Source organism: Ursus americanus, chromosome 21 (genome assembly GCF_024610735.1).
Source record: "Ursus americanus isolate L20-20 chromosome 21, mUrsAme1.1.p, whole genome shotgun sequence".
NCBI classification, from domain to species: Eukaryota; Metazoa; Chordata; class Mammalia; order Carnivora; family Ursidae; genus Ursus; species Ursus americanus.
Genome location: NC_142147.1, coordinates 56,019,318 through 56,041,463, shown reverse-complemented (window position 1 = coordinate 56,041,463; position 22,146 = coordinate 56,019,318). Strand labels below are relative to the sequence as shown.

Genomic DNA, 22,146 nt, shown 5'->3' with positions numbered 1-22,146 from the left:
TCTCAAGAGGCCTGTTCAATCCCGGGGTTCAAAGGTGGCTATTACTAATCATAACAACTTGTGCAGTAACCCTGAACAAGCCTCTTGACCTGTATACACCTCATTTCCCCAGCTGTAAACTCAGATGGTGCAGAGTCCCGTTACCGGGAGAGCCGGGATGATGGGACGGGCTGAGCAGACTCGGGGGAGGGCTGGCTCTATCCTGCTCCTCCCACCCTCCTCGATGACCATCCCCTCCACACTGCCCTCATCACCCCACACAGGGCACACCCCAGGTGTCTCACCTGCGGGGACGGCTCCGCCCAGATAACTTGCCCAGGGACTCCCTTTCTCCAACCACAACCTGCCAGGCAGGAGGGCAAGTGAGGGCGCAGGGTGTGCTGAGAGCTGCGGGAAGGGCTGTCCCGCTCCAGTGGCGGTGCTGCTGGCTTGAGGAAGGGAAGTCAGCAGTGCCACACAGGCAAGGCAGCTCTGAGTCACCAGATGGGGCTGACGGATGTCTGACACTCAGTGAGGTCACCCAGGTAGCCTCTGACCACAGGGCCAACACCTGTGCAGCCCTGGCCAGGCTCTCGACCTCACCCCAGGTACCCCGTTGCCCAGAAGCTACTCCCAGCCTTCCTCCTTCTTTCCACCTTTGACCCAGGATCCTCCCCACCATCATTCCTTGATCACTTCTGGAACTTTCTTTTTTTAACGATTTTATTTTAGAGAGAGAGGAGAGAGTGCTTGTGCAAGCTGGGGGACAGAGGGAGAGGGAGCCGACTCCCCGCTGAGCCCCAAACAGGGCTCCATCTCACCACCCTGAGATCATGACCTGGGTCAAAATCAAGAGTTGGACGCTTAACTGACTGAGCTGCCCAAGTGCCCCTCTTCTGGAACATTCTTTTCTTTTCTTTTTTTTTTTAAGATTTTATTTATTTGAGAGTGAGCAAGACAGCATGAGAGGGGGTAGGGTCAGAGGGAGAAGCAGACTTCCTGCTGAGCAGGGAGCCTGATGGGGGGCTCAATCCTGGCACTCCAAGATCATGACCTGAGCCCAAGGCAGATGCTTAACTGAGCCACCCAGGCACCCTATTCTGGAACATTCTTTACATTCTGCCACCACTGCTCTGCGGATGCCGGAGCCCAAGGCAGGGTCTGCACCAACATCATTGCAGACTCCCAGGCCCTGAACCCCAAACACCTGTCCCACAGCTCCTCTACCAGCTCCTCGGAAGCACCCAATGCCAGCCTCAGGGGCCTGCAGCAGGCTCCCAGGTCAGAGGAAACTGAGGCCGCGCAACTGGTTCCCCCTCCTCCCGGCCTGCACCCCCACTCTCACCACCTCCTTCCCCTCTTCCTCCAGTGCCATCCCCTCAACCTCAGTCCATCTTCTCCTCCTCCCCTGTCTCTGCAGACCCTCAGCCAGCTCTTTCCCCCCTCTCTACAGCAAGGCTCAGGTGCCTCCCCCTCAGAATTACCAAACTGCTCAGCGGCCTCTCACCCTTTGCTCCACAAGGAGCCTGAAGCCTCAAGGCACCTGCTCTCCCTCTCCCTCCCCCACCCACCATGGAAGCCATGCGGCCCAGCTCCAGCCTCCTCGCTCTCCTGTCTGCCTCTTTGTCAGAGCCTGGTGAACTCTGAGAAATGGCTCAAGTCCCACCTGCGCAGCGTGCCAGCCCTGTGGCCCCAAACTCCCTAAGCCCTCTGCACCATGGTCTTTCCATCCCAAATGCGGTGCTAACAACACGTGTAATTCACAGGGCTGTTGGGGAGGATGATGGCCCAGTGCTCTCGGGGTGTGTGTGTGTGGGGGGGAGGCTCCGTCTGTGTAGGTAATTCGAGGAACGTCAGTGTGGTGGTTCAATCCTGGTGCCCCACACCATCCCGGACAATGGCAGTGACAGATCACCCACTGCCCTCCTCGATCAGCAGCTCCGGGATGGCCAGCCCATCAACAGGGGCCTGGAGCTCCTGGAGGCATCTGGTCAAGCCATGTGTGCCCCCAGGAGACACATGGGCCCAGGACCTGGGTTCCCGGCCTGGATGGCACTCTTGGCTCTGCTGCATTGCCAGCCACTAGAGGGAAGGAGAGAGCTGGGGGGGGGGGCAGCAGAGCGCAGACCCCGAGCTGTGAGCTGCTATCATTCTGTTTCTTGCAGCTCCTTCTTTCCTTCACCACCCACTCCTTCCCTTGGCCCTTGCCCAGGCTACCCGGGTCTCATGGGGCTCCAGGCCCCGCCTTGACCTGCGGCCCCTCACGCTCCCCTCCCCCTGGGCCTCAGCCACCAGTGGGGCTCCTGCTGCCAAGCCGGGCTCCCGACCCCCACCCCCTCCCGCCAGGTCTTGGCCCTTCAATGGCCACAACTTGAGCTCCTTGCACTTCCCTGTCGTGTGGGGGCCATATTCTCCGGGTCAGGGCGGAAACTGGCAGCAAGGGGGATGCCCGCAGGCCATCTGTAAAGGGGGGGGGAACCCTGGGAGTGCTGTCGTGAAGGCTGGCACCAGGACGCAGGAGCCAAGTTCCTGCCCTGGAAGTCTTTCCTCCCCATCACCCTGTCGCCCAACAGCCCCCCCCCCTTGACTCTCAGCAGGGGTGGTTTTGCCCCAGGGGGACATTGGGTAGTGTCTGGAAACGCCTTCGTCACAGCTGGTGCTCATCCTCCTCCGACACAGGGCCAGCTGGCTCAAGAGCGGCAGAGCCAAGGGTGGGACCCTGATCATTGGTTTCTGATCTTTGTTTTTGGGGTTCGAGACACTCTTGAGAATCGGATGAAGGCTTCAAATCCTCTTCCCTGAGAAGAACGCACAGGCGCATATGCAGTTACTACACATAAAATAGAATGTCTGGAGGTTCTGGAAACCCCCGTGGCGGGCTGGGAGAACCCTGGCTCTGCGGTCCTGTCTCGAAGCCAGTGAGTGCGCCCGCATGCCCGTCTGTGTAGAGGCCCCTTCTTTACGGACTGCCGTCCCTCCGCGTCCTCTTCTCCCACGTCTTCATCAGGAGGCAGAAAACTAGCAGGGCCAGTAGGAGGCGCAGGGAAGAGAGACTCACTCTCACTCTCTCGTTCCCAGAGGAAGTGGGCTCTCTCTAAATGGAAGGAATTTGAAGTAAAAAGGTTACAGCTCGACACAGTCCCCCCCTCCAGGTGGTCCCCCCTCCGCCTGCCCCACCCGCCCCACAGGCTCCTCAGCCCCCTGCTGACCCTCAGGCGTGGCTGAGGCCTCAGGGCCAGGAGGAGACCGGCCCCTGGGGCAGCCCGCTCACTGGTCTCCTTAGCTGTCCGCATTTCTCGCATATCTCGCATATCTTCTGGGCCGCTGGCTGGGGCGGAGGTGAGAATGAAGACGGATGGCAGGGTCTCCACTGACCTGGATCCTGAGCAGCTTGAGAAGGTTCATGGCCCTGGTCCCACAGAGCCGGGCCGACTGACAGGACGCGGACGCAGGTGCAGGGGCAGCGGACTTCAGAGGGGCCCTCGGACCATCTGCTTGCCGGACCTGTTACCTTGTCTGAACAATGGGGAGCGTCCTCTCCCACCCGCGGACGGCTCAGGAAGCACTCTTCAGAAGTCTGGTTGGGCAGAGATGATTCTGGCCTCTGGCCTCCGCCATCCTCAAGGGATGTCCTGTGGACTCTTCACCCTTCCAAAGCTCATAGGCCCCCAAAGCCTGGGCCGCCTCCCCCTGACCTGGTGTCCCCAGCAGGGCTGAGGGCCTCACCCTGCTGACAAACATCCCCTCAAAACATCAATCAAAATGAAAAGCTACTAAGGGTGCTGCTTATAACAAGGTTTTAATAAAATAAAAAGTTCAAGTGCTTCCAATCCCCCAACATACCCCATTCTGGTGTGGGGGAGGGGAGGGACCCCCACACCCCAGTAGCACCAGGGATAGCACCATGAGAAAGATGAGGTCGCATCCGGCCTCCCTGAGACCCACGGGCTGGTGAGGACGTGTCCCAGACACCCCCCATCCTGCCCCCCACCTCAGACAGTCGCAGAGTTGAGAGCAAGCCCACTCCCCTCTGTAGCGCAGTCTCTAGGCAGTGCCACCCCCAGGTCAGTTCTGCCTCCTACTGAGGCCTGGGCTTCTGGGGAGATGCCATGGGGTGGCCCCCACCCCCTATGGCTTTGCTCCCTGTGCAGGAGGTGGGTAGGGAAGGGAACGGCTCCCATAGTCCTGAGGCTGGAGTTGGGGTAGGAGGGCAGTGGCAGCCAGGGCACCCTGCTGGGGTGGGGGTGGCTCAGGGGTCAGCAGTCACAAAGGGTCAAGGGTCAGATCCCTAGCTGTCTCCAAACCAACCCAGCCCAGGGCAGATCTGTGCTGGGGCCAAGCGCCAGCTCCCTCCCAGAGGTCCAACGGCTCGTTCTAGAGGTTAATGAGTCCCCGAGAACTTGAGGCTTGGGGGGAAGGGGGACGAGGAGGGACTCCTTTCTCTCCTGGCCTGGGGCCTCCCTGTCCAGCCCATCACGGCCCATCACTGTTGACATCCAGGTCAATGGAGCCATGGCTGACCACCAGCCTCAGGCGCTTGGGTGGGGAGAAGGGGGTAAAGGCAAGGGCCTGCTTGGGGATGGGGGCAGGGCCTGGGGTCCTGGCAGGGGCAGGGGCAGCAGGTGGGGCCGGGGCCACCCGGCTCAGGTCCACACGCACCACATAAGGCAGCCCATAGCGCCGGGCCCAGTGCCAGTCCTGCTGAGGGGCCCAGTGGGCACGGGGGGCTGGGCCCAGAGCCACCAGGGCCTCTGCACGGAGGCAGCAGCGGGGGCCACAGCCTCCCCACTGGTGCAAGGAGACGCGGGCAGCACGGAGAATGGGGGGCGCTGGGGCCCGCCGGGGCTGGGGGCGTCGGCGCCTCCGGGGGCGCACCCGGAGCTGGGGCTGAGGCAGCCACTGGAGCCAGAGGGGCGAGGCGTCAGGGCGAGCGCTGCAGGGCAGGGGGCGCAGGGGCTGGCAGGCAGCTGTGGAGGCCCGGGGGGGGGGGGCGGGGAGGGGGAGAGAAAGGAGCGTGAGCAGGCCTCTGGCAGGGGGCCCAACGGGTGGGAGAGCAAGAGGTGGCAGGATAGGCGAACAGAAGAGGGGGCGGCCTGGGGGGGCTCACCACAGAACAGGTCCCGGCGCAGCGGGGAGAGGTGGGCACAGGCCCTCGGGCCCAGCGGTCCCTGCCGGCCACCGACCAGGCCCTGCTGCAGCCTCCTCTTGGTCTCCCGGAGCTCGTACTTGTCCAGGGGCCGAGGGGGCAGGGGTTCCCTGGGCCGCAGGCGGAAGGCTCCCTCGCCTTTCCTGGGGGCAGCGGGAGGGAGACAGAAGGGAGCGGGCCCTGAGGAAGCACTTCCGGGTTCCAGGCAGTGGCTCTCCTGCCGCTGCCCGCTGCCCCAAGACCCCTCCCGGGTGCCTCACCTCTCACACGTGTAGCATTCACAGTGCTCATTCTTCTCACCAAAGAAGCCCTCCCCGTAGAAGCAGGTCACCTCATCCCCGGGCTCAATGTCCCGGAGCACCTTCACGCAGGCCGCGTTCCCATCTGCGGGCACAAACTGGGGTCCAGGCTGCTCAGCGGCCTGTCCTGGGGGCTGGGGGGCTCCACCCCGCCTGGCCAAGTGCACTCCCAGGGATGGGGACTGGGGCAGGGGCGGGCAGGGGCTGGGAGCCCAGAGCCCGGGGGGGCCACCCCTCCAGGGCCTGCCCTCCGCAGGCGCCCTGACTTCCCCCCCATTTGCTGGCCTCCACCCCTCCCTGCAGGATGAAGATCTAACCGGCCCCCAGCAGTGCTGGCAGTGCCTACTGGCTGCCCCTCCTGCGCTCTTCCTCGGCCCCTCTGACCTGCCACGACCCACTCCCCACTCCCCACTCCCTGCCAGCCTGCACCCTGGCGGCGGGTCCAAGCTCTGCCGGTCCTGGCCGGCTCCCTTCCCAGTGCCTGTCCACTTTGCAGCCCCAGTCTGGGATGGCTGCCCCGCGGGCCGCTCCTGCCCCCTGCTCCCCCTCTGAAAGGAGTGGGACTCCCACTGGTCCCACCCCTCTAGCCTGACACATGCCTGGGGGTGGCTCTCACCGCCTGCCTGCCCGATCCCAGGCCAACTGGCCAGAGCCTCCATGCACAAGGTCTTGTGTCCTTGTCCTCTCCATTCCCTCAGCCTCTAGCTGGAGCCGACCTCTCACTCAGTTACGCAGCAGGTCACACATGAGGTCACGCGCCAGCCTCTGGTCCCTCTCCTTCCTGCCAAGCCGCTGGTTCATCAGCTGCCAGGGCCATCTCAAAACCCAGCCCCATTATTCACCCAGCGGGAGCGTCCACAGGGCAGACTGAGCTCCTCCGTGGCATGCGAGGCCACAGTTAGCATGCCGGGCCTGCCTCCCGGCCCGCCACGGAGCCGCACCTGTCTGGGATGCCCTGACACGCCTTGGTTTTCCTTCAACACCTAGGAAAATCCTGGTCCTCCTTCAGCGCCTGGCTCTGGCTCTGGCTTCTGGGCAGCCTCCCTGTTCCGCAAGGTGCCGGCTCCCAGGCCCTCAGGGGGCTGCCACCCACCTCACTACAGAGCCTTGTTTTCCGTCCTACCCTGCATGTTTCCCACCGCAAAGCCGCGTCACGGGCCTGCAGTCACACAACACAGGAACCAAGGGTGTGCGCCTCACCTCGGTGGCAGGAGGCCATCGGAGAGGAGTGAACACGGCTGGGGGCACTGCAGCCAGCACTTGAACCCAGTCCTAACCTGGGAGCCCCAGCGCCGAATCCCCTGCCACACCTTGGGGCTCCACGCTTGGCAGGATGTGCACCCGAGGCCTCCCCAGGACAGCTCTCCTTTCTCGCAACTCCACGCTCCAACACACAGAACACACAGCGACAGCGGCCTCCCCGGAGCGCTGCTTCCCCAGCTCACCCCCTCTGCCTGGAAGTCCTGCCTCTGAGCCTCCTGCTCTAGGGGACTCTCTGGCCTTACCCGGGTGGCACCCCCTGCCTCCTGCTATGGCTGGGGTGCGTCTCCCATCAGGCCTGGGGCTCCAGGTGCAGGGGCACTTTGTCTCCCCATCACCACACTCCCCCCCCTCCAAGTGTCACAGCCATGACTCTGGCCAAGGCCCCCCCTTCCAGACTTTTCTCATTGACTCAGACAGCTGTGGGCACAAACAGGGTTGTGGCCAGGGGTGGGGGATTCTGGGCACTTTCTGCCTAGTCACTGACCCAAATGCGCCTCCCCGGGGCCCCCTCGGTTCCCTCATGCCCGCTCCTTGGTGGGGGGTCCAAGTCTCACCTTGCAGTTGGGTTTGCAGTCTGGAACATTGAGGGGAGGGCGGGGGAGAGAAGAGACTAGGTGAGCGGAGGGCTGGGCAGAGGGGAGCGGGGACCACCCCCCACCTGCCCTGCCCCTGCCCCCACCATGGTTTATGAAGGCAGCGGGGCCCAGCCACAGCTGCGCACTGCGCTTTCGGGTGGAGTACATGATGCTAAAGTCGTTCTCGCCGGCCCTCAGCAGCCCCTCGTCGGCCTCCCGCAGCTCCGCGATGCAGCCCACCAGCAGTTCCAGCTTCTCGTTCTTCTTCCTGCCAAGAGGCCAGGCCGTGGGTCTGTGAGCAGTGCCTCCGACAACCATCTCTGCTGACAGGGGCCTCTGGGGCCCGAGGCACCAGGCCTCCCACAAGCCATTGCTGGCCACTGTGGTCCTCCTCCCAGATTTCTCCAATCCACCCACCTTCATGGGGCACTTCCTGGATCCAGCATCCTCCAGGACAGGATGGCGTCCAGACAGGACACCACGTGGACCCAGGCATGTCTCCTGCTGTCCTCTTGCCCTGGACCCCTCCTCCAGCCCCAACTGCCCTTGGGCCTCGCACAAGTGGTCCTTCTGCCTGCACTCCCCATGAGCCCCAGTAACTCCCCGCAAGCTGCTACCTGCCCCCCCCCACGCTTCAGCAGACCCTCTGGTGGGGCCTCTGCTTCCGCCCGGTTCCCAAGAATGCTCAAAATTCCCTCGTGGCTCCTGAAGCACCGAGGAACTGTGGTCAGTACCCGTGTGTTTACTCGGCCACCACCTGCCTTCTGTCTACACCATGAGCGGCCGGCAGGGTCCACCTTGCTCCCTGTCCTGTCCCTTACCCAGCAGCATGTGCTATGCAGCAGGGGCCCCACTGGCACCGGGCGCTCCTGCCCCTGCCTCCTGCCCCCTGGGCACAAACAGTACTTCCTAGCAGCCCCTGCAACCCTGGGGTCCCATGGGGTTCTCATCCCCCATTGGGGCTGCTGTAGGCAAAGAGGGTCTGTGGGGCTAGGCCTGGCCTCAGCACCAGAGGCTTCTCCCCTGGTCTGCAGGGGTCTCCTCTCCCAGCAGCCTTGGGAGCCCTTGTCTGTGAGCTCCGCCCTCTTACCAAGCTCTGGTAGACACAATCTTGGCTCCATTTGTCTCCATGGAATAGCGTGTACAGGGCAGGATAGTAAAGCCGCTTTCGGGCAGGAAGGCTCGGAGGTAGCGATAGATCTGGGGGAGGTGAGGGGGTGGGCGGGGTGAGGAGCTGGGGCAGGGTCATCCTCGGCCCTCTCTCTCCAGGGTCCTAGTCCTGCTCTGCCACTGACTCGCTGTGTGGTCTTGGGGGACTCACTTCCCCTCTTGGGGTCTCAGTTTCCTCATCTGCCAAATGAAGAGGTTGTACTCCATCTCAGAGGGCCCCCAACTCTCCTCTCCTAGGATTCTCTGAGCCTTGTCTCAGAGGGTCCCAATGGCTAGGAAGTTAGAGAAACTCAGGGCGGGGGGGGGGGGGCACTTCGCAGAGGGGCCTGGAGCCTGGGGCTCCAGATGTTCTGCCTGGCAGGGTGGAGGACCCAGGACAGGCCGAGGTGACAGGTAGGACACGTGGGCTGAGGGTGGGGGAAGGGAAGGGCACCCTCACGTGGGTCTTGAGGGCAGCCTCCTGCCGCGGGCCCCGGCTCTGGAAGTAGTGGGCCATCCAGCCTCCCAGCGTCAGGGCCCGGTACGCAGCCTCCAGGTCCCGCTGCCTCAGGAAGGCCTCCAGCGCTGAGCGCAGGTGGTGCTGTCGCCGCAGGGGGGGCACGGGGCTGGGGGAGAGGGCATGCCTGGGTCCCAGGGCCTTGGCCTATTCCCTCCGGGCCTTCCCGGGCCCCGCCCCCACCCCCACTTGGGGCTGCAGGGGGCCGTGGAGGAAGGGAGGGGAAGGGGTCCCGGAGCCCTCAGTCCACCCTGTCCCAGGCCGCCTCACCTGACGTTCATCTTATGGGTGCGGAAGCCGAGGTAGGGGTCCAGGACGAGGCTGGTGGCAAGGTCGTCATTCTCACACAGCTCTCTGGCTGTTACTCTGTCAGGTCCCATGGTGCCCCACGGACCATGCTGCCTCTGGCCCAGAGTGGAGGGCACAATGTAGGGGCAGGGGCAGTGCCCCGGGACTGCCACTTCTGAGCTGCACAGGATTTGGCAAGCCTTTTGGTCTCCAGTCTCATCTACAAGTGAACGAGTAAAGCAATGCTGACTTCACAGGGCTCTCAGTGAAGACGGGATGCAACAAGTAGTTCTGACAGTGGGGAAGCCCCCAAAGAAATGCCAGTCATTGTCGCTGGTATCTTCATGCTCTGGAGCACAGACACCAATCCCCCAAGAGCACACGACCACCTGCTGTGCACACCCACACACTCACACGCAGATCCCCTCGTGCTCCCACGCACCCACACACGCGCGCGCACACACATACACACACACACACACACACACACACACGCACAGTCCCTACTGACACAGGGAAGGCTGATTAATTGGCAGTCAGGGATAACCCTAAAGGCTTAGCCCTGCAGGAGGTGGGAGTCAGGGGGAACCCATTTCCACCTCCAGCCCTCACCAAGGAAAAATCCAAGGCTTCCCACCCGCTAGGACAGACTGTTCCTCCACCCACCCCCACGCTTGTTGGCCTCAGCCTCCAGCTCCCTCCCGCTCCCCCATCCCCCCGCCCCAAGCAGCCCTCGGGAATCATCAGGAGGCTCTGGGTGAAGCCTCAGGCAGCCTGGAGGGGGTAAGGGGAGGGAGAGCAGAGGAGGGATCCCAGCACCTGCTCCCTCTCCAAGGATTCTGGGGGAGGGGGGGCTCAGAGGACAAAGCGGGGAAGGGGGGAGAGAAAAGGAATGATATGGAGAGGCAGAACAAGTCTATAAAAAGGAGAGAAAGAAGGGTATTAGCAAAAGGAAACAAAACAAGACCGCTAACCCTGACTAGGGAGGGCCTGCTGGGCATCCACACCGCGGTGCTACAGGGAGAGTCCATGGGGGACAGCACGGAAGGGGGAGCCGAAGAGGGATCAGCAGCTAGAGCTGGGGGGAAAGGGGTTCTAGAAAAGACAGGAAGGCTGGGGATAAAGACGGGGCGCTGAGAGAGGGCTCCGGGACGGAGCGGAAGCTGCAGAGAGGCATGTGGGTAAAGACAAAATACACAGACTGCACAGAGGGGAGCTGGGGTAGGGAGAAGGGCCAGGGGTGCCCGCTGGACACAGAGCGCCGCGGGAAGGCCTGGGGGCCAGGGATGACCCCACGAAAGCCAGAGTGGAGACCTGGGGTCAAGGGCAGGTCCTGAGGAGGTGGAGGGGGACCTAGGGGTCCACAGCCGGGCTTGGAGAGGCAGAGAAGGGGCAAGTCCTGCGCGTCCGGAAAGGAGCGAGCCTGGGGTCCAGGCAGGGGGCTGAGGTCCGCGGGGCGGCACTGGGAAGCAGACAGGGGCCTGGCAGGGCAGGGTGAGAGTGCAGGGCAAGGGCCTGAGGTCCAGGGAGGGGAGTGGAGAGTCCGAAGGCGACCCGAGGGGTCCGTTCAGGCCCGGGAGTGCGGGGAGGGACCTGGGTGAGGAAGCACAGGGAAGGGGCTGGGCGCCCGGAGCAGCCTGAGGCCCGCCGAAGGGCCGAGAGATGTGGGCGCTTGGACACGAGGAGGGGCCGGGCGGGGCGGGGGACAGTCGGGGCTGGGGGCGACCGGGAGCCAAGGCGGCGCGGGCTGGGGGCCGAGAGGGGGCTCAGAGGTCGGGCCCCGCGCCGCCCCTCACCCGCTTCTCCTCCTCCTCCTCCTCCTCCTCCTCAGGCACCCGCGCCGCCGCCGCCACCACCTCCCACTGCCTGCTCCAGCTCTCGTCAGACACGGTCGCCGCGCCTCCCGTCTGCGCCGCCGGGCCCGCCCCGCCGCGGCCAGGGAGAGCTCCCATTGGCCGAAGGCGCCGCCACTCCTCAGTGGCTGCGCCGCTCACGCCGCTCCCATTGGCCGAGTCCCACTCGGCCCCTCCCCACCAGTCCTCCCGTCCGTGCCTTTACGAAACCCCGCTCCGCCCGCGCCACTGCCAAGCGCCGCCGACTGCGGCTAATGGCTCCCATCGCTGTCCTTCTGCCGCTGCCATGGAGACTTGCACCGCCCACCTCCCGGAGTCGACGCCTTCATTGGCCGAGAGCGTCGTGGCTCCAGGCTAAACTCGGGTTTGGGTCAGGTTATTCGAGTCCAAGTGGAAAGGGGGCGGGCTCCGCCGGCTCCATAGCCCGCGTGTGATTGGCTGGCCCTGGAACGGCTCGTCCTTCCATAGGCTAAGGCCTCCGCCCGTCACCATAGACTCTCAGACTGGCCCATTCTCTTTCTCCGCTGAAACCTTCGCGAACCGCGGGGAGAAAGCTGGGGCGGGCGCGAGGGTGGGTGCGCGGGCGTCTCGGTCGACCCCGCCCGGCCTGCGGTTGCCGAGGCGACAAAAGTTTATTGACAGCCCTGCCCGGCTACAAAGGACGCCTCGCTCTCCCTCTGTGCTAGAGCCCCTTCTCCGGCCCGAGTACGCCGGTTAGTTTCGGGAGCACTCACCAGAGCTCTGTGGGTGAAAGGGTCGGAAAGGAGGAGCCTGAGAAGCGGGGCCTTTGGAGAAGCCTCCCATGGGGCAGCCCCCTCACCAACCTGCTCCAGCCCTGGAGGCATACATAATTAGCAATTCATCATAATTACGCCCAGAATAGCAAGCCCCGCGCTTGGAGCGGGCGGTCTTTGTTTTGCTCGCTGCGGTGTGTCTTGTGCGCTTAGAACAATGCCTGGCACGGAGTAGGTGCCTCCTTAATGTCTAGTGAATGAACGAATGTGTGGATGACCAGCCAGTGAGGATGACGAGGACGGTTTCCCCGTCACTCTGGGACGTTGGGGAAGTGGCTTTCCCTCTCTGGCCCTCAGGTTCGTGTTTGTAAAACGAGGACCGCACTGGTACCCCTCTGAGGGTTTCTCCTTAACATCCTCCTAGGTGCTTAACTTCTCTCGGTGCTTCCAGCCTCCCCCCCCCCTCACCGCCGCCCATCTCTGTTTATGCTGTTCCTTCCCCGTCTGGGACTGCCCCCAGCTCTGAGACGGCTCCCCCCAACCGAGGTACCCCTCCCGCCCCCCAGGAAGGATGGCCATAGCTCCAGAGGAGAGCTGCGGCCAGCAAGCACGCAGGACTCTAAAAACTTAGCTCTCTGGCCAAGTCCTATCGGCATGTCTGAATCTCAGAAGTACAGTCCTTACGTACACCCTAAAGAAACATCGCACATGTGAGCAAAAAGATAAGCTCCCAAAAGTGTTTGTAGTGGTAAAAAACGGGAGACGGCTTGGGGGCCGGCACATGGAGAACGGATAAATGGATCGTGACGTATTCATACAGGGGAACACCACACAGCAGTGGAAGGGAGCCAGCGCTCCGTACATCGACCCGGACGACCCCAAAGCTTGTTGCTAGTTGCGGAAGTCTGCAGAGTTGAGTGTGGGACGTTTTAAAACACGTAAAACAAGGGTTGTGTGTGGATGCGTGTTTTAAATGTGTATAAACGTGCACGGGGATGACAAAAGGAGGGGCGAAGTCCTACCGGTGACCCCTGCAGGTGGGGCGGAAGGAATGCAGTCAGGAAGCCACACAGGACACTGATATTTGTCCTTTTCTTTCTTTTTTTTTTTTTTGGTAAGCCCAGAGGTGGAAATCATGAGTTCACTATATTCACTTTCTGTTGTTTTTCTATGCGTCAAAAGATTTCATAATATGAATAAAAATTTGACCTGCCAATCGCCTGGTGGCTCAGTTGGGATCCCAGAGTCCAACCTCAGGCTCCTTGCTCAGCAGGGAGTCAGCTTCTGTGCCCCTCCCCTGGCTCATGCTCTCTCTCCCTCTCTCTCTCACTGTCTCTCAAATAAATAAATAAAATCTTGAAAAAAAATTTCCACTTTCAGGGTTTTATTCGAAGGAAATAACTGACAACTGTCGAGATATTATATATAAAGCTGTTTGCCTCGGTGTTGTTTAAAACACAGGGAAATAGAAAAAGCCTTAATGTCCAACAATAGAAGATTGGTCAGATCACTTACCGCAAATCCACCGAATGGGACAACAACGCCTAACAGTTGCTGAGCTCTTAGCACAGGCCAGTGACTTTGCAGATAGTCCCGAGGCGGAAGGGCTGTTATGACCCCAATCGTACAGACAAGAAAAGTGACGCTGACGGAGGGGATTGAACAGTCCATCAGACACAGAGGTTTACTCTCAAACTCTGGGCTACGGCGGCCAGATAGAATCCAGCAGCTTCTCAATCTCAGACGGCATCGTAAGAGGCACCCCGATATGGAATGAAGCTCGGACTATAACAACATAGAGGGACCTTGCAAACGTGCCAGGTGAAAGGAGCCAGAGCACGAAAACTCACATATGGAATGATTCCATTTCTTTTTTCTTTTTTTTAAAGATTTATTTATTTTAGAGAGAGTGTGCATGGGGGGGGGCAGGGCAGAAGGAGCAAATCTCAGGCTGACTCCCCAGTGAGCATGGAGCTCCACTCGGGGCTCGATCTCATGACCCTGGGATCATGACCTGAGCAGAAATCAAGAGTTGGACGCTTAACTGACTGAGCCCCCCCTTTTTATGATTCCTTTTTTATGAAATTTCCAGAATAAGTAAATCCATAGACACGGAAAGCAGACTCATGATTGCCAGGGGCTGGAGGCGGGGGGCAGGTGGAGAGGAGACTGGGGAGAGACTAATAATAGGTATGGGGTTTCCTTTTTGGATGACGAGGTTCTGGAACTAGAGAATGGTGAAGCTGCGGAACATCGTGCATGTACGTAAAGCCCTTGAATTGTACACTTCAAAATGGTTCAAAGGGTAAATTTGATGTTAAGTGTATTTTACTACTGAAAGAGAGAGAAATAATCACCTGGGGAATGTAGTGAAAACATAGATTGCAAGCCTCAGCCTCCAGAAAGCCCAGTTGAGTAGTTAATAATTAACCATTTTAGCACAGTACAGCCCAAATGTGGCCTGTGTACAGGCAGCTTCAAGCAGGATCACATGGGTCCTCGGTGGGAATGGAGAATGCTGGGCCACATCCCAGGACTCCGAAATCAGAATCACACCTAGACCACTGGTTGGAATGCTCCGGAATGTTTGAGAAGCAGGCCTTAGAGAACACCTTTGCAGGTGGCTTCTTCAGACCACACATTCACATGCTGGAGGGACGTTGTGTGTGGGTTTAGTAGCTCCCAAAACTTGTTACAAGACCGTAAATTCAGGATGACCAGATTTTGAGGGGAAAGGGATATCTACTTATATGTATATATAAATTACATGATTGGGGACCAGGATGTGGAGAAAAGGGGACCCTTGTGTCTGCTGATGGGAATGTAAGTTGGTGTAGCCGCTATGGAAAACGGTATGGTGGCTCCGTAAGAAATCAGAAATAGAAATGCCATATCATCCAGCAATCCCATTTCTGGATATATATCCAAAGAAAATGCTCACTATTGCCAAGAGATATCTGCACTGTCGTGTTTATTGCAGCATTATTCACAACAGCCAAGACGTGGAAACCACCCTGAGTGTCTGTCGATGGATCGATGACAAAAGAAAATGTTGGGTATATATATATGATGGAGTATTATTCAGCTGTGAGGAAGAAACTTTTGCAACTATATGGAAGAAACTGGAGGGCCGTGCCTGGCACATCGCTGGCATTTGATAAAGATTTTTTTTTTTTAAAGATTTTTTTTTTTTATTTATTTATGTGACAGAGAGACAGCCAGCGAGAGAGGGAACACAGCAGGCGAGTGAGAGAGGAAGAAGCAGGCTCCCAGCGGAGGAGCCCGATGTGGGACTCGATCCCGGAACGCCAGGATCACGCCCTGAGCCGAAGGCAGACGCTTTAACGACTGCGCTACCCAGGTGCCCCACATTTGATAAAGATTTAATGAATGATTGGGGCGCCTGGGTGGCACAGCAGTTAAGCATCTGCCTTCGGCTCAGGGCGTGATCCCGGCGTTCCGGGATCGAGTCCCACATCGGGCTCCTCCGCTGGGAGCCTGCTTCTTCCTCTCTCACTCGCCTGCTGTGTTCCCTCTCTCGCTGGCTGTCTCTGTCGAATAAATAAATAAAATCTTAAAAAAAAAAATCCATCGCTGAGATAGAAATTATAAAAAAAAAAAAAGATTTAATGAATGATTAAACAAAGAACAATGAAAGAAACCTGACCCTGAAGAACAGAGAGGCCCTCAGAAGAGGGCTCTTACCCATGGGATGGGAGAACATTTTTGCAAATCATATATCCGATAAAAGTTTGTAATCTAGAATATATGAAGAATCCTTGTAAGTCGGGGTGCCTGGTTGACTCAGTGAGTGGAGCGTGCGACTCTTGATCTCAGGGCTGTGATCTCGGGGTTGGCGGTAGAGATTATTTAAAAATAAAATCTTTAAAAAAAAGGGAGGGGGCGCCTGGGTGGCTCAGTTGGTTAAGCGTCTGATCTTGATTTTGGCTTGGGTCATGATCTCAGTGTCCTGACATTGAGCCCCATGTCGGGTTCTTCTCTGGGCATGGAGCCTGCTTGGGGTTCTCTCTCTCCCGTGCTCTGTCTCTCTCTCTCTCTCTCTCTATTAAAAAAAGAAAGAAAGAGGGGCGCCTGGGTGGCTTAGTTAGTTAAGCATCTGCCTTCAGCTCAGGTCATGATCTCGGGGCCCCGGGGCCAAGCCCCATATCGGGCTCCCTGCTCAGATAGGAGCCTGCTTTCTCCCTCTCCCTCTGCTCCTCCCCACATTCGTGCTCTGTCTCTAAAATAAATAAATACGATCTGAAAGAAAGAGAGAGAGAGAAAGAAAAACATGCACATGATTGTTTATCACAGCATTACTCGTAATAGCCAAAAAGTGGAACTAACCCAAACATCTACAACTGATAAATGAATAAACAAAACGTAGAAAGGAAATTGTGACACAGGCTACAACATAGATGAACCTGAAAACATTTTGAAAGTGAAATAAGCCAGACACTCACACTTAAAAATATTGTATGATTCCACTAACGTGAGGTACCTGGAAGAGTTGAATTTATAGCGATAGAAAGTGGGACGGGGCTGCCAGGGGCTGGAGGGAGGGGAAGGGGGGAGTTATTAGTTAATGGGTAAAAAGTTTCTGTTTGAGATGATGAGAAAGTTCAGGGGTTGGACGGTGGTGATGGTTGCACAACAGTGTGAATGTACTTCATGCCACTGAATTTACACCTGAAATTGGTTAAAAGGGCAACATTTATGTTGTGTTATGTTTTACCACAATAAAAACAATCTAAAGAAAATTCAGGTTAATGGTGAAACCCTGAAAGCTTTTTATTTGAAATCAGGAACAAGACAGGGATGTCCCCTTACCACGACATTCAGTGCTGTTCTGAAGACATAGCCCGTGCAGTAAGGCAAGAAAAAGAAAAAAAAAAGTGTAAGAATTGAAAAGAAAGATGGGGAACCTGCGTGGCTCAGTCAGTTAAGCATCTGACTTGGACTCAGGTCATGATCCTGGGGTCCGGGGATTGAGTCCCTCATCCGGCTCCCAGCTCGGCGGGGAGCCTGCTTCTCCCTCTGCCTGTGACTCCCCCTGCTTGTGCTCCTCTCTCTCTCTGTGTCAAATAAATAAATAAAATCTTTTTAAAAAATGCAGCAAAATGTGTGTGATGTTTGTGCCCGAGGGAGCCCATTAGAAACTCAAGCACCCAAGGTTTTTATTGATGACTGATCACACAGACACCGTCTGCCTAGCATGCACCAGAATTCCAGACTCCCAGAGGGAAAGCAGGCATTCAGCATTAACCACAGGGTTTGCACAAACAATCAGGCACAGTGAGCCACTCCGAAGAGTTCCACAGCCAGGTCCCCAGACACCAGGCAAAGGTAAACCTTGCACACAGGAGAGCTGGTTCAGATCGGCTATGTTACCCATTTTCTGTACGATGAACAAAGTTCTAAAATAAAAATTAAATCAATAAGACTTAAAATAGTATTTATAAATACCCGGCAAGGGGGAATAAATCTAACAAAAGATACACAAAACTTCTTTGAGAAAAATCTGTAAAACCTTACTGAGAGAACTTAAAGAAGATCTACAACAGGGAGATACATACCATGTGCATGCACTGGGAATGAGAAGGTAGATGGTGGGATGGGAGATTTAAGGAGAATGAAAGAATGGGAAAGAACAACATTTTAGAATCAGGCAGACCTGTGCTGTGGCCCCAGCTCCTCCATTCAGCAGCCGAGTGACACTGGGCCAGCGTGGTAGCCAAGTGGATCTCCCTTGAAGAAAGAACTTAGCTGTGAAAAGTGCCTTTGGAGGACAGCCCCCAGGTGCAGTACCTGTAACCACTATTTTTTTTTTTTAAGATTTTATTTATTTATGTGACAGAGAGACAGCCAGCAAGAGAGGGAACACAAGCAGGGGGAGTGGGAGAGGAAGAAGCAGGCTCATACCGGAGGAGCCTGATGCGGGGCTTGATCTCAGGGATCCAGGATCACGCCCTGGGCCAAAGGCAGACGCTTAACGACTGAGCTACCCGGGTGCCCCCTGTAACCACTATTTTGTTTGGATCAAGGTCGTGTTCTTTTCTGGCAGCCCCCAACCATGACTAAGCATCATAGGTGGGGGTGGGGCAGGGGGAGAGGGAGTACTAGGGCCTGGCCATTCCCACCTAATGTGGCTTCTCCAATGGCAATCTTTTCCTATTTTTTAAAATTTATTTATTTAAATTTAAATTTATTTATTTAAATTATTTATTTATGTGAGAGGGAGAGAGAGCGAGAGAGAGAGCATGAGCAGGGGGAGTGGCAGAGGGTGAGGGAGAAGCAGGCTCCCAGCTGAGCAGGGAGCCAGACTGGGACTCCATCCCAGGACTCCAGGATCATGACCCAAGCTGAAGGTTTAACTGATCAAGGCGTCCCCCCCCCTTTTTTTTAAAGATTTTATTCATTTTTAGAGAGAGCGAGCACACCGGAGCGCACGCACATGCAAGCCGTGGGGGCAGGGGCAGAGGGAGCCAAAGAGGGAGAGAAGCAGAGTCCCTTCCATCTCATGAAGCTGAGATCACCACCAGAGCTGAAATCAAGTCAGACGCTTCACCCACTGAGCCACCCAGGTGCCCCTCTTTTTCTTTTTTAATTGAAGTAAAATTCACACACCACAAAATTCACCGCTTTAACCATTTTAAGTGGTATAATCAGAGGCATTTAGTACAGTCACACTGTTGTGCAACCGCCCATCCTCTATCTGCTTCCAAGACATTGTCACCACCCCAAAGAGAAGCGATTAAGCAATCACTCCCCATCCACCCCTCCCTCCAGCCCCTGGTAACCACCAGCCTACTTTCCGTTTCTATGGATCTCTGACACGAAATCCTTGCAATTCACCTCCGCTGTGGGCTAGCTGAGATTTCTCAGGGCTGCGCTGTCTGGAGCTCTTCCTACCCACACCTCCCTTCCCCCTCTTCTTCCACAGGTGTCCCACCCACTTCCTGGCCCAGCCCTGCTCCCTCTCTCCTTTCTCTTTCACTGGCATCGCTCCCCAATAAATCCCTCGCGGAGCTAACACCGTTGCAGCACTTGCTTCTTGGAGGAGGACCGGGTAACACAGCAAGATGCTCTGAACCCCAGGTATCTAGTCTACGGAGCAGGGCAACTTCTCGGAAATCCTGACCATGCCTCGGAGGACCCGACAATGTTAACACTCCCAGGGCTCCCTCCTGCACCCTCGCAAGCATGTGACGGGGGCGTCCTTATGCTCCTTGCTTTGACAGGTGAGAAAAGAGATCACTGCGTGGGCAGCTCCCCCTCTCTGGGAAAAACGGTCCCCACCGCGAACCAGAAGCAGTTTCCTACACGCGCAAGGGAAGTTACCATCTCACCCGGAGGAAGGCCATGTGCAGCCTCTTCCCCTGGGCAGAATCTGGCTAGCAAGCACACGTTTCCGGAAGGATCCGGAATAGCCCAGGGAGGGGCCTATTTCCGAATTGAAAGTCGCCCACCAGGCTCGAGGTCCTCTCACAGATGTCCTAAGGACGGCCTACAGCCACCATGGCAACACCAGTAAACCTAGCTTCTGAGCCAATGCAGGGGGGTGGCTACTGAGCTCAGGAGTGTGGAAAAGTCTTGCCTTGGGTCACCTGGAGGGTAGCATCTTTGAGAGAGGAGTAGGAATCAGACAGGTGCAGCCAAGGTTGGGGCAAGGTGCCGGGGCAGAGTGGGCACCAGTTAGCACTGGGTCGTCCCCCGCGGTGCTCCTTTAGGGCTCGGTGTGCACAGGGAGCCCCTGGCATGCAGGGGCTGGATCCAATTCGTGCCTGGGATCCCAGGGACGTCAGGGGAACGTCTACCGAGTGAAGGAAGGATTCAGGAGGAAGATGCTGAGCCACCGGCTGGAACAGGTGCCACTCTGACCCAGAGGAGGGGACAGGGAGGAGAGGAGACAGGGAGGAGAGGCATTTGACTGGGGCAGGGTGGGAACTTGCTAGTTTCACTCCAGCAGGGCAGTTCTTTTTAAAAGATTTTCTTTCTTTCTTTCTTTCTTTCTTTCTTTCTTTCTTTCTTTCTTTCTTTCTTTCTTTCTTCCTTCCTTCCTTCCTTCCTTCCTTCCTTCCTTCCTTCCTTTCTTTCTTTCTTTTCCTTCTTTCTTTCTTTCTCTCTCTCTCTTTCTTTCTTTCTTTCTTTCTTTCTTTCTTTCTTTCTTTCTTTCTTTCTTTCTTTCTTTCTTTCACAGAGAGAGAGAGCACACAAGCAGGGGGAGCAATAGGCAGAGGGAGAAGCAGGCTCCTGCTGGGCAGGGAGCCCAAGGTGGGGCTTGATCCCAGGACTCCAGGATCATGACCTGAGCCAAAGGCAGACACTTAACCCACTGAGCCACCCAGGCACCCCAAATCGCAAAAATTCAACCGAGTACATTTTAAAGATCAAATTGGCTTTATTAGGAGATTGAAGAATCGGGCAGCATCCCACCTACCAAGCAGAGGGAGTTCTGTCAAGCTATTAAAAGGGAAAGGTTTTTAAAGGTAGATAGGAAGCAGAAAAAAAATTATTAGCAAAGAATGCACTGTGTTAGGCGAGGTTGCCCTCCTAAGGGGAATGGAAGGGTCTCTCAGTGCATTTCCTAGTGCTAACCAGGAAATTCCAGGTGGACTAGTAAAATGTTACTATCTGGGGGGCCGGGGCAGGGGGCAGGGAGGCTGAAACTGCTCTTAGGTTAGGTCTTAAGTCCTGGTTTGGTGAGTGGGGCCCTTCACATCAGTGACTCCATCTTGGGCCTGTGGTTTTCTTATTACCACCGAAAAGTCCATCCCCAGAACAATATTACGTGCTCCATTGTACAGATTGAAGAAACTGAAGCCTCCTACCCAGGGATACTGGGGGACAGCACAGTGGTCCCCAGAATGTCTACACCTTCATCTCCAGGACATGTGGCTAGGGTACCTTACGTAGCAAAAATGACTGCACATCATGATTAAATTAAGGATTTTTTAAATAAAGATTTTATTTATTTGACAGAGAGAGAGCGCAAGCAGGGGGAGGCACAGAGGGAGAAGCAGGCTTCCTGCTGAGCAAGGAGCCTGATGCAGGACTCGATCCCAGGACCCGGAGATCTTGACCTGAACCAAAGGCAGACGCTTAACCCATTGAGCCACCCAGGCGTCCCTAAACTTGTATTGTCTTAAGCTATGAAATTTATGGTACTTTGTTACAGGAACCATTGGAAGCTCATGCAGGCACCCAGCTCTTAGGTGACGGAGATGGGATTCGAACTCAAGTCTTACGATTTGAAAGCTCTGCATCTTCTGAGATATCTTTGGAGGTGTGAAGCTTGGCATTATTCCAGAATCACTGCCCCCCCCCTCAGTTGCTGGGCAGTGCCTGGCACTAAAGATGTGCTAATGGTTATTATCATTATACTTCCTTCCTGTCTACACACAGTGTCAGTTCCTTTCAGTCTTCTCTGCTCAAGAACCTTCCATGGCTCTCCAGTACCCTCAGGATAATGTCCAAGCCCTTTATGGCAATGGAGAACTTTGGGGCCTGGCCCATGTCTCCTAGTAACCCAGCAGACAAAGGCACTTGACCCTCACGGGCCAGGTTTCAGAGGCCATCTGGACTCTACTGAGAAAGCCTTCCTGCAGCTTGCAAACTCACACACTCCCTCCTTCCAAGTATGGCTTGTGAGACTCTCCTGGCCTTCCCTCACAACCAGAATACACTGGACACCATGGCTAGTTAGCCACCTCCTCTTCTGGGGGCCACCATGCCCTGTGCCACCTTCATTATAATACCTGTTTTCTAATTTTCAGGTCCAAGGGCGGCTGCCTTCCGGCATGGGAAGCCCCTGTGGGCAGGGGTGAGGTCTCGGCCTCTGCAGATCGCTAGCTCTGGGCTCAGGGAATGCCCCATGTCTGTCTATCTGTCCCTTCACTTTCTCATCTGTACTCTCGAGCAAGCTGACAGCCTGAAGTCCTAGTTGCTGGGGCCGTGGAAATGTGGGAGCGTGAGGAAGAAAAGGTGGGTTTCAGATTCATAAGTCCCCAAAGACATAGGGTCAGAGGGATTCTATACGGCCACGGAAAGCAACGAAGCGCTGATGGGTGTGCTGCAATGTGGATGCAACTCGAACACGGATGAAATGTCCAGAATTAACAAATCCACAGAGACAGAAAGCAGTCTGGCTGTGGCCAGGGGCTGGAGACAGGAGGGAAGGGGGAGTACCTATACTTGGCGGGTAGAGGGTTTCTTTGGGGTTGATGAGAAAGTTCTGGAACTAGGTAAACGTGGTAGTTGCACAACACTGGGTATGTACCAAATGCCACTGAATTGTTCACTTTAAAATAGTTAATTTTATGTTTTTGTGAATTCTATCACAA

General features: G+C 56.8%; 1 protein-coding gene across 2 annotated transcripts; it reads right to left on the bottom strand.

Annotated features, from left to right (window-relative positions):
• Positions 1 to 886: 886 nt before the first annotated feature.
• On the bottom strand, positions 887 to 11,117 carry KMT5C (lysine methyltransferase 5C). 2 transcript variants are annotated; one of them, XM_045789294.2, is made up of 10 exons: positions 11,013 to 11,117; positions 9,199 to 9,436; positions 8,872 to 9,037; positions 8,353 to 8,462; positions 7,367 to 7,530; positions 7,242 to 7,261; positions 5,386 to 5,522; positions 5,087 to 5,268; positions 3,189 to 4,946; positions 887 to 3,073 (listed from the first exon to the last, which is right to left on the bottom strand). In XM_045789294.2, exons 2-9 carry the CDS (start codon positions 9,306 to 9,308, stop codon positions 4,453 to 4,455), a joined length of 1,383 nt encoding a protein of 460 aa, XP_045645250.1. In that variant the 5' UTR covers positions 9,309 to 9,436; positions 11,013 to 11,117; the 3' UTR covers positions 887 to 3,073; positions 3,189 to 4,452. The 2 variants fall into 2 exon arrangements, with proteins under 2 accessions (XP_045645250.1, XP_045645251.1); XM_045789295.2 differs by having other exon boundaries at positions 3,251 to 4,946.
• Between the last annotated feature and the right edge of the window lie 11,029 nt (positions 11,118 to 22,146).

What these genes read in the sequence shown, in the direction of transcription:
- KMT5C (XM_045789294.2), bottom strand. Translation starts at nt 9,308, where the DNA reads ATGGGACCTGACAGAGTAACAGCCAGAGAGCTGTGTGAGAATGACGAC. An exon ending in GAATGCTACACGTGTGAGAG is followed by an intron (nt 5,269 to 5,385) that starts GTGAGGCACCCG and finishes CGCTGCCCCCAG; the next exon opens with GAAAGGCGAGGGAGCCTTCC. An exon ending in GCGCCGGGACCTGTTCTGTG is followed by an intron (nt 4,947 to 5,086) that starts GTGAGCCCCCCC and finishes GGGCCTCCACAG; the next exon opens with CTGCCTGCCAGCCCCTGCGC.